Here is a 23339-nt window from a genome sequence, read left to right on the forward strand (position 1 = left end):
TTCAGTGGTAAATCTTTCCAGCGATTATGTAGAGAGAACTCATCGTCTCTCTCTCGGTGGTGGTGAATGGACCAGTGACAATAATTCCTACACAGGCTGCACTTGCATTTTCTCATGTATGTCCACAATAAGATCCTGCAATTCAGGGAAGACTGAGACAAGTATCTGTTCCAACATTCCATATGCAAGTTGCTTGATACAGATAGTTGACTGCAGTGTGGAAAAAACAACATTGTGAAAAAAGGAGGTGAAAGAACAGAGATAGTATATAATATAGAACGTGAAAAGGTGCAACAACTTTAATAGCACGAACCTGAAGAAAATAGTAGATGTCTCTTGCACAGCGCTTGTACTGTTTCTTGCCAATCAGGCTAACTATGGCAGTAGGAGTTCCACCTGAAATAACCAGATTTCTCCATTTATTGCATCTGCCTAATAAGTGAAACCCCCTGTCTCCATGGTTATGCAAGACAATGGAGAAAAAAACTAGCTGCCTAGCTTTTAACGGGATTTTCAACGTATGCCATTGGAATTAACATCCACAGTTATTTTCAAGAGAAGGAATTATCTCTTTTTATTTTCTTTTCTTTTCTTTTTTTTTTTTTTGGGGTTGGGGGGAGGGGGGGGGGCAAGGGGGAGATATCCAATCTTCACACTGATGAGGGAAATACGGTTTTTGGCGCTTCAATTTTACATATTATACACAGCAAATCTTCAGTTTTTCAATCCATGTTCAATAAAGAAGATAACCTCAACAATATCCCTCACATTGAATCATTAATTTTTTACAGCTATAGTGAAAATGATCAGATTTCAGGTGCATGATAATCTACTACATGCAATATTAGAGAACTGCCAGTAACATGCTAATCAAGACACTGAAGAAATTTTTTACTGTTGCATGGTTTTCCAAGCAAACTGGAAGCTTGATGATTAGGCTAAAATTGGACGCTGCTCAGTAAGCAAAGTTAGGAAGTCATTATATAATAAAGTAGCAAATTATGCTGACCATGCTTGGAAAGCTCAAGCCAATAACATCTTCCAAGCTAGCTATCATCAGAAAGGTAAAGATGCTCTCCTAGGCAGGGTGTTCTCTTCTGTGAGGAGTACAGAACTAGACAAACCAGATTCACAAAAAAGGAGAGAAAAGATGGAAGAGGTCAGGATGATGGTGAAAAACTGACAGAACCTGGTGAGACCATGCCAGTCACAAATATTATTTATAATATTCCTGCATAACAATCAGTACAGGAATCTGACTTATCATAGCCAATTATTAATTGCAGATAGAGACGAATAAAGTTTTAACAACAGGATGAAACTGTGTCTAGTACAATAGGAAACAATAATGTAAAGCAACAAAGCATAATATGACAATGATGTCTCTGGACAAACACAGACTTCCAATCAACACAAACTCTGTGCATCAAAGGCAATAGTCATAAACCTAATACTTGGATCAAGGTTCTAGAAAAGGTCAGTTTAATATCATTTTTTTCTTCTGTGCCAGCTCTATTAGATATTCTGTAAGTGCCCCACCGACAACCTGTAACTCCCCTCCGCCCACCCCCCAACCTTTGGGTATGTCACATTTTCAATATATCTGCACCAACCCTCCCCCAAAAGGGGGGGGGGGTGGAGGGGGGGGAAGGGGCCTTCAATTCTAGACAAAGTAATTACTAGTACTGAAACCAAGTATGCTACTTGACTTTATGGCCACAATGAATCTAGAACAACATACACTTTAATCCAGGACATCACCGACTTAGCTTTACTTCTGAAGATGAAGACCTATAAACGTGGGGATGTTGCTTGAAATCTTGTTGACTGTAGGATTTTCCAGCAAGATATCAACAAGCTGTCCTGTTCTTTTAACCACCATGAGGTGTCTTGGAGGATTCGTCATTTTTGGACCTTAAGGTTATTCTCTTCGGTGCTTACTATTGACATCTAGAGATTCCATTTATCAAAAGAAACATGATGATTTTAAAGTACAGAAAATAGCATCCCGAAGTTTTGGATGACTTGAGAAATTCCTGGAATAATTGCATCTTTTAAATGATTTATAATTTTGTTGATTCAATCCCGATTCCAATATACCCCAAAAAAACTTACGAATGGAGGACTGCTCGCCAGTAGGGGCTTCTGCCGAAGAGCTGGACCAAGTCCAACATTGTACAAAGAAGATTAAGCAGGGCAAGGGGCTCTGTTGATGGGTGTCTTCTCCACATATGAGGCAACGAAACTCATGCAGAGACGGTTATCAGTGGGAGAAAATCTGAAGGTGGGGATTGGAGTTGACGATGAAAGAAGACAACAATTTTGACGGTGACAGATTTTCTTATGATAACATGGGAGAATGGGACTCTAAGAGTGATGAAGAAAATAACTATTGGAGGAGGACTAGGATCCCTTATGCCCTAACATTGTGTTAACCAAGGAAGAGAAGGAGAGACTCCGCCAGCCATGGAAGCAACCTGTGATTATAAAACTTGTGAGCAAATAAGTAGGCTATGCTCTGCTTTCAAGAAGATTGAGCAACCTGTGGAAACATAAATCCAGGAGGATTACAGACGGGTTCTCACTGAGGGGTCACGGGTTGTTGCTGACCATTACGTTTCAGTGTAACATTAGGAACCAGATTTCAATCTGGAGAGGGCCGAATTGAAGAAGCTCATTGGATGGGTTTGTTTTGCGGGTGTTTCTATTGAGTATTTCAATAAGGGATTCCTCACAAAGCTTGGTAGTAGAGTTGGACAAGGAATCAAAGTTGACATCTCACAACTGAAATGGCAACACAAGGTAAGTATGATAGAGTTTGCATCGAAATTGATCTGACCAAGCCCCTCCTATCCAAATTCAGAAGAACGAAGAAGATCCACCATGATCTCTAGTCTCTACGGATCGTCACACCTCCTATGTTTTATTTGTGGATGCTTCGGTCACCAAAAAGATAGCTGCCTGAAGATCATTGAAGGTACTGCTAATCCAGAGAATCAGGAAAGGAGAGATGCAAACCAGGATGGAGGCTCTAGGTGTGAATACGAAGGAAAATTACGGACTCTGGATCCTCGTATAGAAGCCCAGGATGAGAAGTGAAGCTCGCTGGAATCAGGGAAATGGCACTGGTGGTCAGAACCAACTTGTTGAGCAAGGGCCTTGAATGGTGCGTAGAAGTGGGACCATATGCTGAGCAAAGTGAATGAGGGATCTCTGCGCGTAAATCAAGGATTTCCAAAATTTGGGCATCAATCCGGCTCACAACTCAAGGCTCTTTCAATCAATGGTGAAGAAAAAAAAGGGGGAAAAAAAGGGGGGGTTAAAATTTTCAAAAAAAGGGGGAAACCCCAGGGGGGCCAACTTGAGGAAGATTTGGGAGTAACTGAAAATACTGTTAATGTATCCATGATCGTGAAGAATTATAATAAGGGGGGCCACTTGGGGGTGAAGACTTCAGGTGAATCATCAAAGGAAATTTTGTCCTTTAACAAATTAACGCAGAGTTCCAGAAGAAGCTACCCTCACCATCAGCACACAATCCCAAGTTTCATTCGAATCTCTCTCATGCAAAAGAAAGTTTGGGTTGCATGGACTCTCATGCGAACCTAAACATGGAAAGTTTAACTGAAGCACATAATGGGAAGGAAAATGTGTCACCGAATATTGGTGTAGACCATTTTGTCCCAAACGACTCTCGCCAGTTGGACCCAAAAGAGTTAACGTCCTTGCATGAGAGCTCTAGGCTGCCGATCCCAATCTGGATTAGAATCTTATCAAATAAATCTTGAGGTTGATGATGGTGAGAAAGGGACGGACAATGGAAATTGAAGAGGAATCCTAGGCTTCTGTTTCCTCTCTTTGCTGTTTGTTTAATTTGAAATTGATCTGCTAGAATTGTAGGGGATTGGGTAGCAAAGACTTCATTACTACTCTCAAGCATTATAAAAAAGGATACAAACCTGACTGCTTGATTATTCTCAAACCTTGAATCAGTGGTTCCAGAGCAGAGGAGGTCATTAAGAAAATCAAGGGAGTGAGTAGTTTTAGAAGTAATGCAGTGGGTATTGTCCGGCGACATTGGTGTATTAATCTTAATGAAGAGATTTGCTTTAACCTTCTCCAGACTGTAGAAATTCCTCATTGAAGTAGTGGACAACTTGAATTGTACATGGTTCCTAGCTGCATCTTATGCTAGTCCAATTGAGTCTCAATGAAACTGACGTGGAATGATCTTCAAGAGACTATGAACGCCATTCAGGGGGCCTTGGTTGGTTATGGGGACTTTAATGATGTAGCTGACTCTTGGGAAGCAAAAGGGAGTTTCCTAGTATCTGCTAGAAAAATGTTCCAGGTTTAAGGAGAATGTCAACAAGTGTAGCTTGACGGATATGGGATTTATAGGGCCTAGATTCACGTGGCATGGGCCAAGGTGGAATGGACATTCCTGCATCTATAGCAGGCTTGATCGGAGTTTCTACTCCACAGATTGCAGAGTGTTATTCTCCGAAGCAGAAGTTAGAGTTCTCCCTTGCTTAAAGTCAGATAACCATCCCACTCTTATAGATTCTAATCTTAGCAGAGTCGCAGTTTGGAAGCATCCCTCCAGAATGCAGGTCATGTGGTTAACTCACCAAGAGTTCTCTAATACAGTTAAGGAAGATTTTGACAAGAACCTGAAACTTCATGTGGCTCTAAATAAGCTATAGAATTACCTTATAAAGTGGAATAAAGTGCTTCGGCTGGTTAGAGAATCAAAGAAATAAGTTGTATGCAAGATTTGGGGTATCCAAGAGAATAGCCTTTGGCATATATAATCCTTTCTCATTCAATTGGAGCAGAAATTGAGGACGGAGCTTGAGTAAGTCCTTAAGCGTGAAGAGATATTTTGGGCTCAGAAATCCCAAAAAGGAGTGGCCAACTCAAAGTGACCAAAACATTTAAGTATTTCTACCTGCCTACTGTAGCTAGAAGGAGAAGAAATCACCTTGAGGGGCTTCGTGACAACGAGGGTGAATGGTTGACTGATACTAAGACCTTGTAGTAGCACGTTCTTAATTTCTTCAATGCCTTATTCTCTGAAACTGAGCTTTCCACTGGTATGCTAACTACTCTTCATCAGCTTCCTGTCTTGGATTCCTTTTGCTTGTCTTCCCTCACAGGTGCGATCAAGCAAATTTAAACCTTAGAAGGCTTTAGGCCCTGATAGTTTTCTAGTTGCCTTCTACCAGCATTGTTGGGATATTACAGGGAGTTCATTATCTAAAATAGTGCAGGCAGCCTTCACCAGTGAGCTTGATAAGAAGCTCAATCAGACTTTTATTGCCTTAGTTCCAAAAGTGGATAAGCCAGCATCTAATGCTTGTTGATGCTGCTGTCTTATTTGTAGAAGCCTCCCAAAGTCAGACTCAGTGACTGACACTCTCGACAAATTCTGTGGTGCTTCTGGGAGCAAGGGTAGCATGAAAAGACCAGCATTTATTTCTCTTAAGAATCTAAGGAGACGACCAATCAATGAGATCACCCAATTGAGTGGACATGCAGAAACGAGAGATATTGGGCATTATCTTGGGGTACCCATCTCGAGTGATAGATTGATGAAGGGCACCTACAGTTATATTCTAACTGAAGTCAAGAATCAACTTACGAGTTGGAAGGCTTCCTCTCTATCTCTGACAGGGAGGGTGACCTTCGCTAAGTCTGTTGTCGTGGGGGCAAATAGTTCCTATTCCTAAAGGGATCCTAACCAAGGTGAAAGCATGTCGTTCTTTTATTTCAGATGATACTCTCTCCCAGAAAAGGATGCATTTAGTTAGTTGGGATACTCTCTGCAATGATAAGAAGGTTGGAGGGTTGGGTTTCTAACCCCTTGCTATGGTTAATGAAGCCCATATGATGAAGTTGGTGTTGAAGTCCCTCCATAAAAAAACACCTTTGGTCTGAAGTGATTGAAGCTAAGTTTGTGACCTCGAAAAGGCACAACCATTTCTCCTTGGGTATAATGGATTTTCCTCCCTAAAAGGCAAGTTGCAATGCCGCTCTGGTGGTGATTAGTCACAGCAAGATTCCGGTTGGTGATGGTAAGTCCTTATTGTTTTGGATAGATAATTGGGTTGAACCAATCTAATCCTTGCTACAGTTGATATTTCTCCTTTCCCAAATGGGATCTTATGGGAGAGGATGTTGATTGTAAGAGTAACTGGAGGTGGGAGTGCTTCAGTATATTCCTCCCATATGAAGTTTGCATTAAAATTGCAAATTGCAGAACTCTGAATCCTATGGCTATGTAATGTCTGGATATGGAAGCCCCCGAGTAATGGAACCTTTTTGGTTTGGAGTGCCTGTGAGAGCCTTGTGATAGAAATGAATTGGATATGTTGCTGTCACAAAGAGTGGATGCAGAGTTATGGAAGGACATTTGGAAGCTCCAAGCCCCATATGAAATTTGTTAATTATTGTGATCAGCTTGCCATGGTTGACTTCTTACTAATGAGAGGAAGAAGAAGACTTCAGTTGACGAACCATGGGACGTGCAGCTTCTGTCTGAACTCTGAATGGGAGAGAGGACACCCTCCATGTCTTGAGGGATTGTTGTTATGCATGGGGAATTTCGTCTAAGATTCTCCCTTCACATTACTGCTCATGGTATTGCATTAATGAAGTAAGGGAATGGATCAAGGTGAATCTTGTGGGTTCTTCATCAAGGAGCTGGATTGATCAGGGGCCAACTATCTCCACCTGCGCCACTTTCTAGCTTTGGACATCGTGTAATAAAGATCACCATGAAGAGGACTTTAATTGACTGGGAGAGGGTTGGTTCCTATCAAGGAATTCTCGACCTCAATTATTGATGCCTGGACCTCATGTAGGGCTGCCATTGCTGGAACCAAGCTGTTGCAGGTAAAGCCAGGTGGAAGCCAAACTTAACGTTGATGCAGCAGCAAATGAGAAAAAGAACTATACTCAAATTGGAGGGGTCTTTCGTGATCATACAGGTGCTTACAGATGGTTATGCTAAATTCATTCATCAGTTCTTGAAGCAGAGCTTTTAGCGCTCAAGGAGGGCTTGCTGCTATCTTCCATGGATCCTTAGCCATCGAATCTGAGTCCCTAGAGGAGATTTCTTGCATCTCCACTGGCAAAGTGATACTTGGATCGCCTGCCAGATTAGTGGATGAAATTAAGATCATCATGAATTCCTTGTTGCTGGTTTTGGTATCTCATATCTCTAGACATGCCAATATAGCCCCCAACTGGATGTCAAGGATGCCTTTGGTGCTGAAGAGTCTTTGGTGTTCTTTTTGGATCTGCCTCCAGGCTCAACGGTGATCCTGCAGGCGGAGTTACCCAGCCTTTCTGTAGTGTAGCTTGTTTTCTTTTTTGGGTCTCTAACCCTGTTTAGGTACCTAAAAAGAAAAGGAAAATCCTGGTATTCTTTTGTTGAGCTTATGAGTTCTAATACTAAACCAACACTAAATTACGTACAGAATAGGATATATTTAATGAATTTATGTCAAGATACAACATACATTACCAACCAAAATACCATTTTTTTAATACAATCTGAGGATTTTACCATGTTTAGAGTGCTTGATCAGGGTTTTCCCAAGGTTTCAGGCCAAGATATGGCCATTTGACCACCCATATGGCCAGCCAAAACAGGCAGATCTTTGGTTGAATGGTCAATAGTGAAACCTAAAACCTTGATTTCTGTCACTAGAAAATTGAACCAAGCTAAATCCTTGAGTTTTAGAACATTGTCTAATAAAAAAGAACTATTTTTCAGGCACACTGGTGCAAGAAACCATTCAAAATTTACTACAAGATTGGTAGGTTGTTTTGTGACATTTTTTTTTTTTTTTTTTTTTTGGGGGGGGGGGGGGGGGGGGGGGTTGTTGTGGGAGAGGGGTTTGTTTTGATTCATTTTTGTATTGAATTTAGGATTGTAGCTTTTTCCAATGTCAAAGTCAAGTGACGGTGTTATTCATAATTATTTTCTCTTTTTTCTCTTTCAATCAATTCAAGTGTACATGCACATCAGATATTTTGCCTATCCTGCATCACATTATCAGATAATTATATTACTGCTAATATCATGACTATTACAATGACTTCAACTGGAGAACTGGTATCAGTATTTTATTCGAGGTTAGTAGGCAGAACAAGGAAACCATCCAACGAACAGCAGGGAAGTATATGAGGATTCATCAAATAGCATAACTAATAAAATGGATTCATTCAGGATATTGTTTGAGAAAGAGGGAGGCAATGACCATGTAACCACTTTGCAAATTGTAGGAGAGAAGTAATTAATTCTTACCAAGGATCATTTGTTTGACATAACTGGCTCTACGAGCTGCCTCAAGCTGCGATTCAAAAGATCCTGGTCTAGAGATCCTATTGCCGGCACAACTGTTTGTGTTTTGTGTTGGTTTCTGGCCAAAATTAGAGTTGCCTATATCACCTTGAATGTTGTCCAATTTTAAAAAGAATGTGCCGTTGGGCCAGAGAACCTGTCAAAAAAGAGACTCAAAAAATTTAGAATAAAACAATAAGAACTATCAACGAAGTAAGTTCCATGATACAAACTTTTCAGGTGAATTATTAAAAGAGTAGCTCACACAAAAGAGAACTGTCAGTCTATGACATAACAATTTTAAGTTATAACTCTTTCAATGAGACAGACGTTAGCTATACATCATCAAAGTAGCACGAAATTAAGGGGGAAAAAGTACTACCCATCTTCCTCCACTGTTTCCCTATATCAATGCCAAAAAACTTGAGACAACTTTCTGCAGTTCTCAGTTCATTAAGAAAAAAGCAAATGCCAGTGTTTCTCAACCCGAGCTCTGAGTTAAAAACCTTTTTTCATCTCTAACTGGTGTAACCAGCCAAGGACAGCCCAAGAAGGGCCGAAAGTGGGACCAAGCAAACTCGAATTCTGAAGCAAGCCCGGGGGGGGGGGGAACCAACACAAGGGCATTTGGTCATTTTCTACTCCCTGGGATCAAGCCCTAATTAGCTGAAATAAACCCACGCATTTTTTAGTCCTTTTCTATTTTTCTTTTGATAATTGGAGTCACAGTTGGAAAGTCATGTGCCAGTTTTAGTTTGAGTTGAAGTTAGTTAGTTGTGGATAAGATAAGATTCCTTATCTAAAAGGGATTCTTATCTTTTAGGAGTTTGTTTTGTTCAGAGATTTCTATTTTGATTTAAAGTTGCTGCTTGAGTCCTAAGTTATCTTAATTAGCATATGCTTTTAAGTTAACTTAAAGTGTGTTTTAGTGAGATTCCACTTGTAGTAATTAGATTCCCTTTTAAAGTTTGTTGGTCAATGCGCGGGGGAGGGGGTGTCCTTATCCCTTAAGGACTCCCAACTCAAGTCAGAGTCTTTTTTGTGTAATAGCTTATTCTTGCAATGCAAATTTGAGTTTTTGATGAATGAAAAATTGTGAGTGAAAGAATAGACTTGAGAGAAGTCATGGCCTCGTGGGATCCCTAGGAGGGTGACCTACGGCTGGATTAGTGCTTGTGTTTCTGCGATTTTAATTCTTCTTCTTCTTCAAGCTTCAGGAACTATCTACACCAAACGATCCAAGTAAGCACAGCCCTCCCCACACTGCAACTGTAGCCTCTTTCCCCCAAAACAAAAAGGCCTTCACAGAGTGTACATGGATTAAAGTACCCCTAAAAAAGTTTTGACAAGTCCTCTCCCCATGTTCAACAGTAAAGTATTAAGAAGATGAATCTCAGTCCAAAGGGCCTGGGTACTCAGCTTCCTTGAAAAGTCCTACACTATAATAGCCAAAGCATACCCACCCTCCCCCCCAACCCCCACACCCCAAAAAAAAAAAGGAAAAGAAGAAGAAGAGAGGGAGATCAGAAAATGAGTGACAGATAGGATGGACCTCATTGGTCATAAATCCTTCAAACTTATACAAAACCAGTGATAGTTATACTCTGGCCACTAGATGGAAATAAATAACTTAGCTTAGCATGGTTATTATAGGTTCTCCTAATTCTTCCACCAAGTAACTAGACTGTAAAATATTGGCCTTAAAATTCATGGGAAGTTACATGTAGATCATCACCCAGAATACTCTATCCCTTAAACTTTTGGATCTTTGCCAGGAGAGAATTCCAGAAATGCCAAAAACTGTATCATGAGCATGGTTTGAGATCTGAAAAACATCTTCTTTTTCGTAAAACTGGGGAGATGACATATGAGTTAAGATAACAGCATCAACTCAAGATCCTGGTACGATCTCAGTATTTCACCACAATTTTAATCCTGCCTTTCATTTCAACCAAAAACAAGTAAACCAATTGGCCGAGTTCTGGATTTTTTGTTTGACCAATTTTTCAAACCATGATCTTGGCTCTTGAAATGACCCCAAAATCATCCCCGTAACACCAATTCTTCTATTTCACCACATATAATGTGCAAAGAACATTACTATAGCAAATTTTATTTATCAAAAAACATAAAAAATTTCTTTCCTACTATAAAAAGGGCAAACCCAGTGCTGAAGGCTTCCGCACGAGCAGAATCCAGGGGGCAAATTTTCCAACGCAGCATTATCCCAACAGATTTTGCTGAGAGGATGCTTAGATACCTTCACCTCAGGCTACAACTACTATCCATTATTAGTGTGTGTTTTTTTTTTTTTTTTTTGGGGGGGGGGGGGGGGGGGGGGGGGGAATGTCCCTATATGCTGCAAACTTTAAGTATTGCAAGTTTTCAGTATTAAAATCAGGATAGTGATGGTTGAAAATTGATTTAGGCCTTAAATTTAGGACTCGAGGGATCGAAGTTTAAAATGAGAAAATGACAATAGAAATAGATGTAAGCCTTACATTCTGGACCCAGGTGATCCCTTGAGCAACAACATCATCTCTCCGGAGCCAATGGATTTGCCTCAATAGCCAATCCTCAATGGCATCTTCCATTACCAGCTGCAAAATTTGCTTTGAAATCCAGAAAACTTGTCTTCTGCAGAAGGAAAGACAGCAAGTGACCACTAGTGGCGGGTAACATGAGTACAAAAATTGCCATTTTAAAATACTTTTTGAACCAAAATACAAGGCAACAGGATAACTGAATGACAATTATAATCCAGGTGACACAGATATACTACAGAAATTGCTTTTGTGAAGGGATATAGCACCCAATAAATACACAAAGACAAACTTGGTATCAAATTTTAAAGTGGGACGGTGTTTCTAAGGTGACAGGGTGGTGGAGTGCCTAAGCACTTAGGTGACAAGGCACCCACCTTGCCTCCTAGGTGTCCAAGTGATTTTGTTTGATCTCTAATCAGGCTCTTCAGACAGCTTCTATTGTTCCCTTGTAGGAAACTCCTATCTGGACTAAGATTTGAATTACTGGAATAACAAAGAACACACATGGTAGCAATTACAGAAAGAAAATAAAGGAACAAACCCTGTCACGATGGTGCCAGTCACCCCCTATAGCACACGCTGGCCAAACACTACAAGATAACTGATACTCTCTCCTCACATCTTCCCTCCCTTTTATAACTCACCAACAGCAGTTGGTTATGGCAACCCCACTCTCTTTCCCCCACGTGTTCGCTCCTAGGGCCAATCATCACCCCTAGTTTACGAGTCACTACAGTGAATCTGTTGGTTGGGCCAGTGCCTTGGCTCAATTGTAGTGCCTCGACATATGATCCCTAGTGACCTACAAGTATCAATGTTTCTTTATTAGATTAAATGCCAGCATGCACATCCTGATAGAGAAACTCCTTGTTTGGTTCTTCACCTTTTTGGTTATAAGAAAAATACTTTCTTGCATATATGTTGCTTTAATCCAACAACCATAATGAATATTAACCTAGAATAAGAACTGGATCAAGATTGAAAAGGTTTGAGAAACAAAAACTTTAGCAGCGAATCTCATAGATACTCAGAATTTCCTGAAGCATATTATAATGTACAGACCATTTGTTATCAGAAATCGCAAACAGAATAAATTATTAGGGCCTAATTATTCTAGTAATTTCCTACAACCAAACAGAAACCAAATGGAAATACAATTAACTTTTAAAAAAAAAAATTTATTTCTTACCTTAGCCAACCTCTTCTTTCAAGTTGAAATATCTTATCAACTAAATTCAACAGAGGAACATTGACATTTGGTGGCGTCCACTGAAAGAAATCACAGTGAAACCATGTCAAAAGAAAGAGAAATACAAACCCAAAATTAATTGCCACTGCTGCTGCTAAAGAAAAATTGAAATAAGCACAATAAACACTTGAAGACAGGCCATTAAATACTGATACATTTTCAATAACCTAAGGGGTGAGCCTTGGCACAATGGTCGGTGGACCATGGTTGTAGCTTGAGGTCAAGGCATCGAAACAGTCTCTCAGCAAAAACTATTTGGGTTAAGTCTGCAAAGGAAAATTGCCCTCTGGACTCTTGTGCAAGCCTTTGGCACCAGTTTTGCCTTTTTACATTTTCAAATAACCTGATTAATTCTAATCAACTCCAAAGTTTTAATGTACTGCTAAGAATGTCCGGATCAAAGACAAATAGATTTAGTATTTGACATACACAAGGGACTACACGCTCTGCGGACCATACACTTAGATTACCTATTGTGCGAATTCATACTAGTTTGGTCCCCATGTAATTCTGATATTCTGATGATGGAGGTGTTTGGTCTCCCCTATAAGAGACTAAGTTTTCAAGCAGATTTTACCAAAATTAACAATTGAGACACTCCAAATCATCTAACAACTCAGAATTTAGTAATTTAATCGCAACAAAGAAAAGAAGAATCTACCCCTATGCAATACTGAAACAGAAACAAAGAAAAGAAGAATCTTCTAAGACTGCAACAGTCCATCAAGCTATCACCCACAGGCCCACCAAGGATATCCTAGAAGAGAGGACAAACCACCATGCATGGACTAGTAAATTAATGTAATAACAGACCTAGAACTGGCACAAAAGAAGTGGACCACAAGAAGAGGGCCTAGGCTGCCATGCTGGGGCCCATGAGCTGTTTAGAGATTACTGAAACATTCTTCCTTACAATTGACCTACATCAACAACCGCACCCTTAAATACTCCAAGTCTCCCACCTTGGAATTGAGCACTTCAATCATTTCATGTTTCACAAAGAATATGATGCTCATGCAAACAACATTTCCCACACAAATAGAAGGCAGTAAGGGGAAGAAACTACATAGATTGATAAAGACATCATACCTCAGGTGGCACTCCAACAGTATCATTCAAAATATCAGAAGTTACAGGGCAACTGGCCAGAGGAAATCCATCTGGCCCAATCTTTTCAGGTTTCACCACTACATTATGTTCTCTATCAAAGTCTAAGCTGTTAGACTCTTGTCGACCACGTTGGATCACCTGAGGTGAAAGATGTTTTGAATTCAATTCATTGTCTGAATGCCATCCATTAGCTTTTGCACCAGAATCTATTTCCTCACAGTCACTATCTCCACCTTTGACACCTTCCTCGTGATCAGATAAATACTGTGACGTTTCCATGTTATCGTAACTTGAATCAGCTTTTCTTAATAAATGTTTATTCAAGTCATCTGAATTCCAGGAAATATTCCTGCTTGAAGTGGAAGGAGAAGCTTCTATTGGTAATGATGCTGAACCCACAACCTTACGCATCAATCCGTCTGAAACCCCTTTGAACTGACGCACAATATCATCCATTGCACCATCCACGTTTACTGTAAAACAAGAGGCAGTGGGGGTGGAGAAGCGTAAAGACTTTAAGTGTTACTGAGCAAGAAGATGAACTACTGTTAAGCAGATAGAAGTCACAGTCAGCCAAGAAAGAATGAGTAAAATAAAAGATCAAATAGACAAAGTATCATAAATAGCGTACAACACTGATTTTGTAATCAAAGATTAGTTTCAAAGTATGTTCATTGCTTTTTTCATTTTGTTTCTCCATTGCAGCTTTGCAATTTTTTTTATCTTATTGAATGATAAATTATTTCCATTAAAAAAGAAAAGAATAGCTTTACCAAATACAGGCTTAAGCTACCACAAAATGCCGCTGAACTCTTACTTTATTAAAGGTAAAGAGTACAATACCACAAAATGCATGAAGCATTTTTCCCGATTCCCAAGGCTATTTCTTCTGCAATGGAATCTCTCTTCTGTGCTTTCCTTTGGAAAGGTCATGAATCTACTCGATTCCTCCGGCCTATCAGTTGGTCCAACATTTGTCGGCCCAAATCTGAAGGGGGCCTTGGTATTTGTCGTATCCAAGATGTCAATTCCGCTGCTTTACTCAAACTCATTTGGAAAATTGTCACCAACCATGATTCCATCTGGGTTAAATGGGTCCACTCTTATCTTCTCAAATCTGACTCCTTATGGTCTGTCCCTATCCCTTCTAATCCTTCTTGGACATGGAGGAAACTTCTTCTCCTGAGACACCATGCTCTCCCTGCCATTTCCATTCAGATCTCCTCTGGTTCCTCCACTTCATTCTGGCTAGATCCGTGGCATCCGTTGGGTATTCTCATCAATCTTTTCTCTCCCCGCTCTATCTATGAGACCCGCATCCCCAAATCTACCCGCCTCTCGCATTTCATCTCTAATGGTTCTTGGGTCCCTTCTCCTCACCATAGTCTCACGCAAGTCTGGAACTCTCTTCCCCCTATCCTCTCCCTTCCCCATGATAGAGTTATTTGGCTCCCCTCCTCTTCCAAAGTTTACTCTACTCCCTCAGCTTGGAGCCTTTTCCGTTCTCCCTCCCCCCCCCCCACTTGGCCCCCCTTGGTATGGTTCAAAGGTCATATCCCCCACCATTCTCTTACCCTTTGGAGAGCCCTAAACATTGCCCTCCCAACCCAATCCTTCCTCGTATCGCGCCATATACCTGTGAACACAAATTGCATTCTTTGCTGGAATAGCACTGAGGATATTGAACATTTGTTCTTTTCTTGCCCCTTCTCTAGTGCTCTTTGGAGAAAAGCCCTTACCTTCATTTGGCCCCGCTCTCGTCGCTCTTTTGGGTTTGCCCGGACTGGTCTTGGGTTTTGAGTAACTTTTCAGATACCTCTATATGTGACCGAATTGGCAGGCTTGTCTTTGGTGCTTCAATCCATCATCTATGGTGGGAACAAAATCTCCGGCGCTGGACTTCTAAATCTCGCTCTATAGATACTATTTGGAATGCTATTTACTTTGATGTTACCTCAAAAATCTCAGCTAATCCCTCCCCCCAATTGTTGACTCCCCAAGGAACAGACTCATTGTTGTTGCCTGGGGGCTCAACTCCCAAATCCATTCTTCTCCTTGATCCTTGTTCTTAGGATCCTTCTTTGTATTTGCTTCTTCGTCTTTAATTGATTATTTATTCATCCAAAAAAAAAAAACATGGCCATTCTAGCTGGAGCTCAAGGTAACTTGACTTCATGAACTCAATTTATATAAAATATTCTTGCACAGTAGGAGTTTATAATTTGTAAGGACATAAAAGCTCAAAAATAATCCCTCCCACTAGATCCCTTGGGGGGGGGGGGGGGGGGGAAGGTTCATCTGCAGAACACCTCAGGATTACTTATTAGGCAAGTTACCCATACAATGAAATTTGAGCACCAAACAAATTCTCCAATTGCAGGCCTAGACTCGGCTGAGAATCAGAAAACAGAGAGTAAGGACTGAAATTAAAATGTAGCAAGCACTGGGCAGTGGAAACACCAGAATCTGTCATGTTTTGAGCATTGTGGAGGAAAGGCGTTTTTGAGGGTGATAAATAAAAGAAGGAAAAATCATTTGCTTCAAAAAGGGAAAAAAAAATTTGAAACAATTTAACTTTAAAATATTGGAGCGATTTCATTTATTAGCTCTTCAGTAGCGACCAAACAGATGGACTATCAGTTGCATCATACAGTTCCCCTTTGACAAAGAAATGCAAATGTAGTGACAGAAGAAAGAAACTCACCTGCCAGTGTTTTCATTACTGAATTTGACTTTCCAAATGAGTAACTCTTCAAACGTGGGGGAAAAAAATGAAGTTCAGACAAAGCCAATTGTCATTCAGCACAAAAAGGCATAATAAATTGGAATCAATCATTTTAAATACTACAATTCCAAGTTCATGGGATTCACACCTTGGAGGAGACACTCAAGAAATCCCACACCTCATGCTGTTCAGCAACATTGGCAATTGACAAAAGATCCTAAGGAAAAGAAGCATAAGAGAAACTATAATTAAAAAATACATAAACATGCTAAACACAGAGGTAGTTGTATCATACTTGCATATATTTGTCAAGCTGAATGCAGCGTTCATGAACAAGAGAATCATCAGTACTTGAGGAAAGAATCTTTTTGGGGGGCAAATGTAAATTATAATTGAGTATATCCTTCAGGTGTCGGTGCAGACGTTCAAAGTTACTATATCTGCATGGTAGATGCATTAAATGACGAAAAAAAGAAATGCCAAAAACAAGTCAATGAAGGAATTGAATTGTGGATAAACAAACATAAACAATACCTCCTTTTGACAAACCAGGTTCTTTTTTCTGCATCTGTCACAGCAATGGAATAAACTGCAAAAGATTTTGACCCAATTTTTTCAAAGTATGCTCCCAATACCTGCAGAAACATTGAAACCACCAAGAAGTGGAAGTGACATAACAGAATATTCACAAACTGCCTTTAGGACTAGATAACAAAGACAAAGACCAAGAATAAGTTTTAAATTCAGTTTTTATGGATGATTTCCAGTTTATTTTTCTAGAATTTCATAAGTCCCAAATATTTATACAGAAATAAAAATAAACTAATTACCCGGCACCCCAGCTTGGGCGCATGCAGTAGTCCTTCCTTCCTAATCACCATACCAGAATTACCCTTAACATCATCCTCTTCTTTATTCTCTCCCAAACTTGGCCCATACAACTCCTTGGAAATGGTTGACCCTCCAGAGTTTGTTTTCTCCAAACCAGTTTGAGCTTGCAAAGAAGAATTGCTATTGGATCGCTGAGTCTGCATTTCACTACCATTAGAATATAGAATAGTATTATCTTCTGACCCAAAACATGGTCCCTGGTGCAAATCTGGAGGACGTCCTGTTTCTATACTTATTCTATCACTTGGTGAAGGATCACGATTTTCTCGATCAGTTAACCTAACCAAGAGCTTATCATCCATTCCAGTAGAAACCATAGGTCTGCTGATTAATATTTCCTTGGAGTTTCCCACAGGCGCGGTACTACTGGTTTGTGAAGTATTCATTGAAGATGCTGGAAGAATTCCTACTTTAGCACGTTTTTGAGATTTCTTTCTATAGTTTCTTCCTTTAGTCCACATGTTCTCAAGATTTTCAGGAGCAAGAACTTCTGTTCTTCTCTGTGTTGCAGCCTCTAAAATCCTTGCCCAATCTGCAGCCTGTGGCTGGGCAGAACCTTCATCATGTGTCTGGCTGGATATTTCTGATACCACACCATTTTGTTGTTTAAAAGTGGAAGCATTTTTTGCTGCTGTCGATTTGCCACTTTGAGTAACTCCTACAGAACCAGAGGTATGATGGTAATGACCAGTTGCTACAGCTGACTGATCATCATCCATGTCTTTACTCCTATCCTCTTTCCCAGAAAGGAAGAGATACTCAATTAACTCATTAATGTACCTGCAAAAGAAGATGGCAGAGTCAATAGCTACCTTCAAAATTCATAAAAATCAGTTTGTCACAAAAATTAGAATAGAAAACTGCAGGCATCAATGCAAGAACTTAGTAATTAGAAGAGAAGTTTTACATTTAAAAAATAAATAAAAAAGTTGTAATTATACAAATAGATCGATCTGTTGTTTTGCTTGATTAACTACGTTTTTTTTTTTTTTTTTTTTTGGGGGGGAATGGTGCTACATTTCACATACAAAATTGACATGGCTACAATTATATTTCCTTAAGGACCCTTACCCATTCAATCCTTTAACCTTAAAGTCATTAATAAAGGATGTTCAAAATTATAACCAAAAAATATAATAATTTAACAATTACTAGGGCTAATATCACTTACCTCCCCTCTTAGTTGACCAACTAGCACTTGGACCTCCTCTTAATTGGATAATGTCACTTACCGCCCCTCTTACCTGGCAAAAGTATTGAACCCCTCCCTTCTCTTTACTTTTTCACTTAGGTGATACTTTTACTGTTAAATATTTTTTTTAAAAACCCAAAATGTCCTTGACTAATATTTTCTTGTTTTCTTTACCTCCTCCCCCCCCCCCCCCCCAAAAAAAATAATAAATAAATATATATATATATTATTACTTGATTTCATTTGCTGATTCTATTCTGTTTTTACTTCATTTTGTTCCATGATTCCAACTCCAAATACAGAGAATAACCTCAGTTTCTAGTTCAACGAGGTGGGTAACTTCACATCCCCCTTCCATTCTCTTCTTAACAGAGAGATGCAGTAATTTAACAAGCCAATCTGATTTCACACTTATCACTCCGTGCATATATGGTCATTCTATGTTTAGAGTTCAGTATAGAGCAGAAATTCAGGGGTAGTTCAAGAAACAGTCGACCAACGATGGAGGAACACGGTTTCTTTAACCATGCAAGGTTGATATAAAGCTGCATTAGCTTTTCTGTCTCTATCTGATGACACTGAAACTAATCTGATGTGCTCAGCAATCCTATCTGCCCAGCCAGCACAGACTCCTTGTCTTAAGAGCTCCCCCTATTTATAGCAGGGGATGCATGTTGGAGGACATCCTCCAGGCCTGTTCTACATCATCAACAGTCCTGTAAGTCCACAAGAAATTTGTGCACAACACCAAAGGAACTTTTATGAAATACTAATTGGAGAAGCTGCTTTCTTAGCTTGGACATCTACTTTATGGTTTTCAGGTTTAACACATTTTCTTACAGAACTCTGTTGAGTTTGCTGCGTGTTTCAAATAACTGCAAAGCATAAGCTATTGTCCGAGCATCACTAGTAGGTTTGCAGAATTTTGCATGGGCCAATTCAGCCATTTCTTTCAATTTCTTCTGCTTGTGTTTTTCTTCTTTGTCCAGAATCTTTGGTTATTAAATCTTTGGGTAATTAAGAATATTGGTTTTATCATCCCTATCCAAGTCAACTGAACTACTGTGGCTTACCTTGAACTTCATAATAAAAGGACTTTCAAGCTCTTCAGTTCTGCATCTCTTCGTCGCCGAATTAAAAATGAGAAACCTTTGGGTTGTTTTTGCTCTTTTTTCTGTTTAACTTGGGTGTGGTAGTAGGTTTAAGGAGGAGAAGATGGGAGAAGGGAGAATTACCTCACCCACATTAGTTAAGGGCATTTTAGAGTGTTTGAAAAAAACACTTAACTGAAAAAGTTAAGAGAAGGGAGGGATTTGATACTTTTGCTATTTGGTCAACTAAGAGGGGAGGCAAGGTGATATTAAGCCTAATTACTAGTAACTAATAAGATTAATTGATCTTTACTATTTAAAATAACAACACCCTTCCCTATTAAGTTCATCCACCTCCCAAGGAAATGAGTTGTTTGCTTATTTTCAGTTTCTATTTAATTCCAGTAAAAAATTCTCCCCCTCTCTCTCTCTCTCTCTCTCTCTCTCTCTCCCCCCCCCCTCCATATTAATGGTTCAATTTCTATTTTTTAAAGAATTCATTATTAATTTTGAATTTGATATCCACAATTTAGTTCCTAGATTCAATTCCATCAATGGTATTTCCTTGTATTCTTTGAACCTTTACATATATGCTTCAAAATTTGATATCAGTTACAAAATGAATTTGATTCAATTCCATTAATGGAATTTGGATTCGTAATTCCTAGATTCAATTCCATTAATGGTATTTCCTTGGATTCAAAGTGGATATGGAATTCCTTAACAAGTGATATAAAATTTTGAACCACATATACTCAAAAACAAGTGCATGAATATCCTTATTCTAAGTTTCTATTTAGTCCCATATGTGCTTCAAAATTTGATATCAAAGTGAATCATCTCTTTCTTACCCAAAAAAAAAAAAAAAAAAAAAGAATAAGTGAACCACCTCCAGATAATCCATTAGTCATTTACCATTCAAAAGAATCCCACCTCTACATAGGTAATGTGTTCCTTGAAGGTTGTTGTTATTTTAAATAGAATTCCTTGAGGATCTAACAATAGCTAAATTCCTTGCATCTTCATTGTAGCAATGGAAACCCAATTTTAGGGTTAGGGTTTCTTGAATTCCCTAAAATTAAGGGTTCGCCCAGAATCTTCCAACAAATAGGTCTAAAATATTATGGGATGATTGTGGATCTCTAAAAAATGTTGTGGGAAGCTCTTATGATAGGCCAGGGGGTGACCCTTGTTCACATCATGTAGTTTGTTCCGAAAAAAAAATAGAAAACTGCAGGCATCAATGCAAGAACATAGTAATTAGAGAAGCAGTACCACAATTAAATTTTAAATTTAAAAATTTAAATAAAAGTTGCAATTATACAAGTGGCTCAATCTGTTGCTTTGCTCAATTAACTTGAGGGTGGGAGGAGGGAACGGATGCGGAAATCAAACATACAGTGCACATATATATATAGAAGAACATTGCTTCAACACAGGACTGCTTTCTTTTTATTACCAGCAAGTATGTAGAGTTTTATGTGATCTAGAATTTATGTGAAAGTACCCCTTGATTGAGCTTAGAGTTTCGTCTCTTCCCTTCAGTTCTATTTTGGAGGTTCGAAACTATTCATTTTAGCATGATACTGGTGTCATTGAAGGTGGTTTACCTTTTCAATGAGGCCAAAATCAAGTGATTTCAAGCAATAAGCATAAGCTTATATAGAACTGGTGCCACTGAAGGTTGTTCAGTTACTTTTATATGAAATCTGACCTTGTAGTTAGTTAAGAATGAGTTGTTGCTCTTATATTGCAGAGATGGGGTCAGTGTCGTTATGCTCCTTTCCTTCTGCTACTATTTCTATTATTCTGTCTTCAAACAATAAGCATAAAATTATATAGAACTGGTTCCATTGAAGGTTATTCAGTTACCTTTGTATGAAATCTGACCCTGGCAAGCCGGTTAAGAGTTGTTGCTCTTGTACTGCAGAGATGGTGTCAATGTTGTTATGCTCCTTCCTTCTGCTACTATTTTTATTATTTTGCCTTTGAAAGGATCCATTCAATTAGAAAGGTTCAGTTTCTCTTTTTTTCTTTTTCTTCTTCTTCTTTTTTTTTCTTCCTGTAGGAGGCAAATGTATGAATGTGCATCCATATGCTGGAGCTTGGAAACTAACTAATTAAATTGATTATGGTTATTCCATAACTCTATTACATCTATTTGATTTCTTCACTTTCCTAGAAAGGCACTTTTTTTCCAATACATGCATTAGCTTGGGTCCTAAATCACTTCACTGCTTCCTTATATTCTTATGGCCCAAGGAGGTAAACAAGCATAAGTTATCATAAGATTTCTTAATTTTCTAAAACAGTATAGTTTTTACATAATTCATGTCTCTGTGTCATTACTCAATCTTCAATTTTCCCGAACTCTTCTTCTGGGTCATCATAACATGGTCATGTTATTCAATAAATTCCAATGCCCTGGATATACTTTAGGTATGCATATGCGTGTGTGATGGCACAAACGTAGGTTAGTAAGGAAAAGAACCTAACAGGGCTTGCAAAGTTCAATATGCACAGAAAAAGATATGTAAGGAAAAGCACTTACCCAGGGCTTGCAAAACTCAATATGGGTTGCATAACCAGGCAAGTTAAGAGCTCTCTAGCAATAGAGTGGACGATGGGACATTGAACTTCCCGAGGTCTTAACACCACAGTCAATATGCCTCCCATAATTTGCTGGAGAACCTGAAAGCAAAGCTAAAGACATGACTACAAGAGACAAAAAGCAAAGCAGAATATCAATAACTAATAGACAAAGAATCATCAGACATCTCCACTCACACCTTGTACTCACACTCAGGAGATACCAGAGCTGGGTGGAGCTCCTTAAACACCATAAGATGATGTTTCAGCCTTTCATCTCTTTCTTCCGAAGAAAGTGTCCCCATGACATCCACACCAATCGCAGATTGGTTTCTTCTGTAAAGGTCAATGTTGTCTCCTATCAAGTCAACCATGTCCCTGAAACATTGGAGATTCATTTGGTTCTGACAGAACACAAACAAAGGTATCTATCAAAGTTAAGAAAAATTGTAGATGACCTAGAAAAGTAACAAAAAAGCACCTCGTTAACAAATCGAAAAGGTTAATTTCTTTAACCCTTTTTGATATTTCACCAAGAACATCAATAATTACTAGGCGTATCTGTTCTGGGAATTCTCTATCAGGAGTGATGGCAGAATACCACAAATCAACCACAAAATCCTGCAAAATCTTATTGATGAAGTCGTCAATGGCAGCCTCCACTTGTGGGGAGTCAATTTTCCTCTTCCATTTTGGGGGATGCGTCAAAGTAGAAAGGCGAGGATCATCTACAGACAATTGCTTCTTCGCCAGGTGCGATAGATAGGACGGTCGAGCTACTGGTTGAACCCGCCAGCGGATCTCCAACCCCCTAGTAAGAAGCCGTAATGCGTAAACTAACAGAATAGATACAGGAATGTTCATCAACATTGATTTACTTGTATCTGCAGCAAAAATATTAGGAAAAAATAAAATTCAGAAACATGAATGCGAGAAAAAAGGTAAGATGGAAGAATGCAGTCAACACAACCAAGAACTGCAACGGGTGATTTGATATTATTCAACTAAAATTGGAGAAACCACTTAGTAACTCGAAAGCTTTCAGTCGATCCGATTCATGGGAAGTTCAATTAAATTAAATATAAATAAAAGATTCTTGAAATGAAATCGCAACGAAATACATACGGGACAAGAAGTATGTTAATGCGAAGATGACCAGCGCCCACCATACAGTTCGAACCTTTACTTCCTCGATCACATCTTGTAAGGTTTTCATGGTACCAAATCGCCTGGAATATTTTCTTCTATCAATTTATCTTAATCAGACAAAACGACGGCACGACGATCTTTCCATATGGACTACAGAGACAAATTTGGAAAATAGTTTCAAGATTAGCTCGGCTACTCTGAATCTGCTCTGAGCTTGAATGATTATGAAGCATATAAAGATGAATTTGGAACAAATTGAAGAAATAATAGACCATGTGGCCAGCAATTGTTGCAGGAACCCTGTTCACCAAAACATCCAAAATCGCTTCGGCTGTCAACCGAGGGAGTTGGTGTTCTGGCGTAGAGAGCATGGATTTTCACTCGAAACGAAGGTAAATGCGGCTACGTAATAAGGATTTAATGCTTCTACTTAAAAAGGCTTCT

The 23339-nt window shown here is 39.2% G+C and overlaps 1 protein-coding gene across 1 annotated transcript; it reads right to left on the minus strand.

The window, feature by feature from the left end:
- LOC149017883 (uncharacterized) lies at window positions 1–23339 on the minus strand. The gene is made up of 15 exons (XM_089152215.1): window positions 22872–23339; window positions 22228–22630; window positions 21947–22124; window positions 21709–21848; window positions 16814–17654; window positions 16518–16618; window positions 16279–16423; window positions 16132–16200; window positions 15963–16008; window positions 13238–13731; window positions 12089–12168; window positions 10855–10990; window positions 8318–8510; window positions 314–396; window positions 1–210 (listed from the first exon to the last, which is right to left on the minus strand). Exons 1-15 carry the CDS (start codon window positions 22960–22962, stop codon window positions 88–90), a joined length of 3123 nt encoding a protein of 1040 aa, XP_089008341.1. The 5' UTR covers window positions 22963–23339; the 3' UTR covers window positions 1–87.

Source organism: Hakea prostrata, chromosome 4, assembly GCF_041222555.1.
Source record: "Hakea prostrata isolate BN-2017 chromosome 4, UWA_Hpros_2, whole genome shotgun sequence".
Classification (NCBI taxonomy): Eukaryota; Viridiplantae; Streptophyta; class Magnoliopsida; order Proteales; family Proteaceae; genus Hakea; species Hakea prostrata.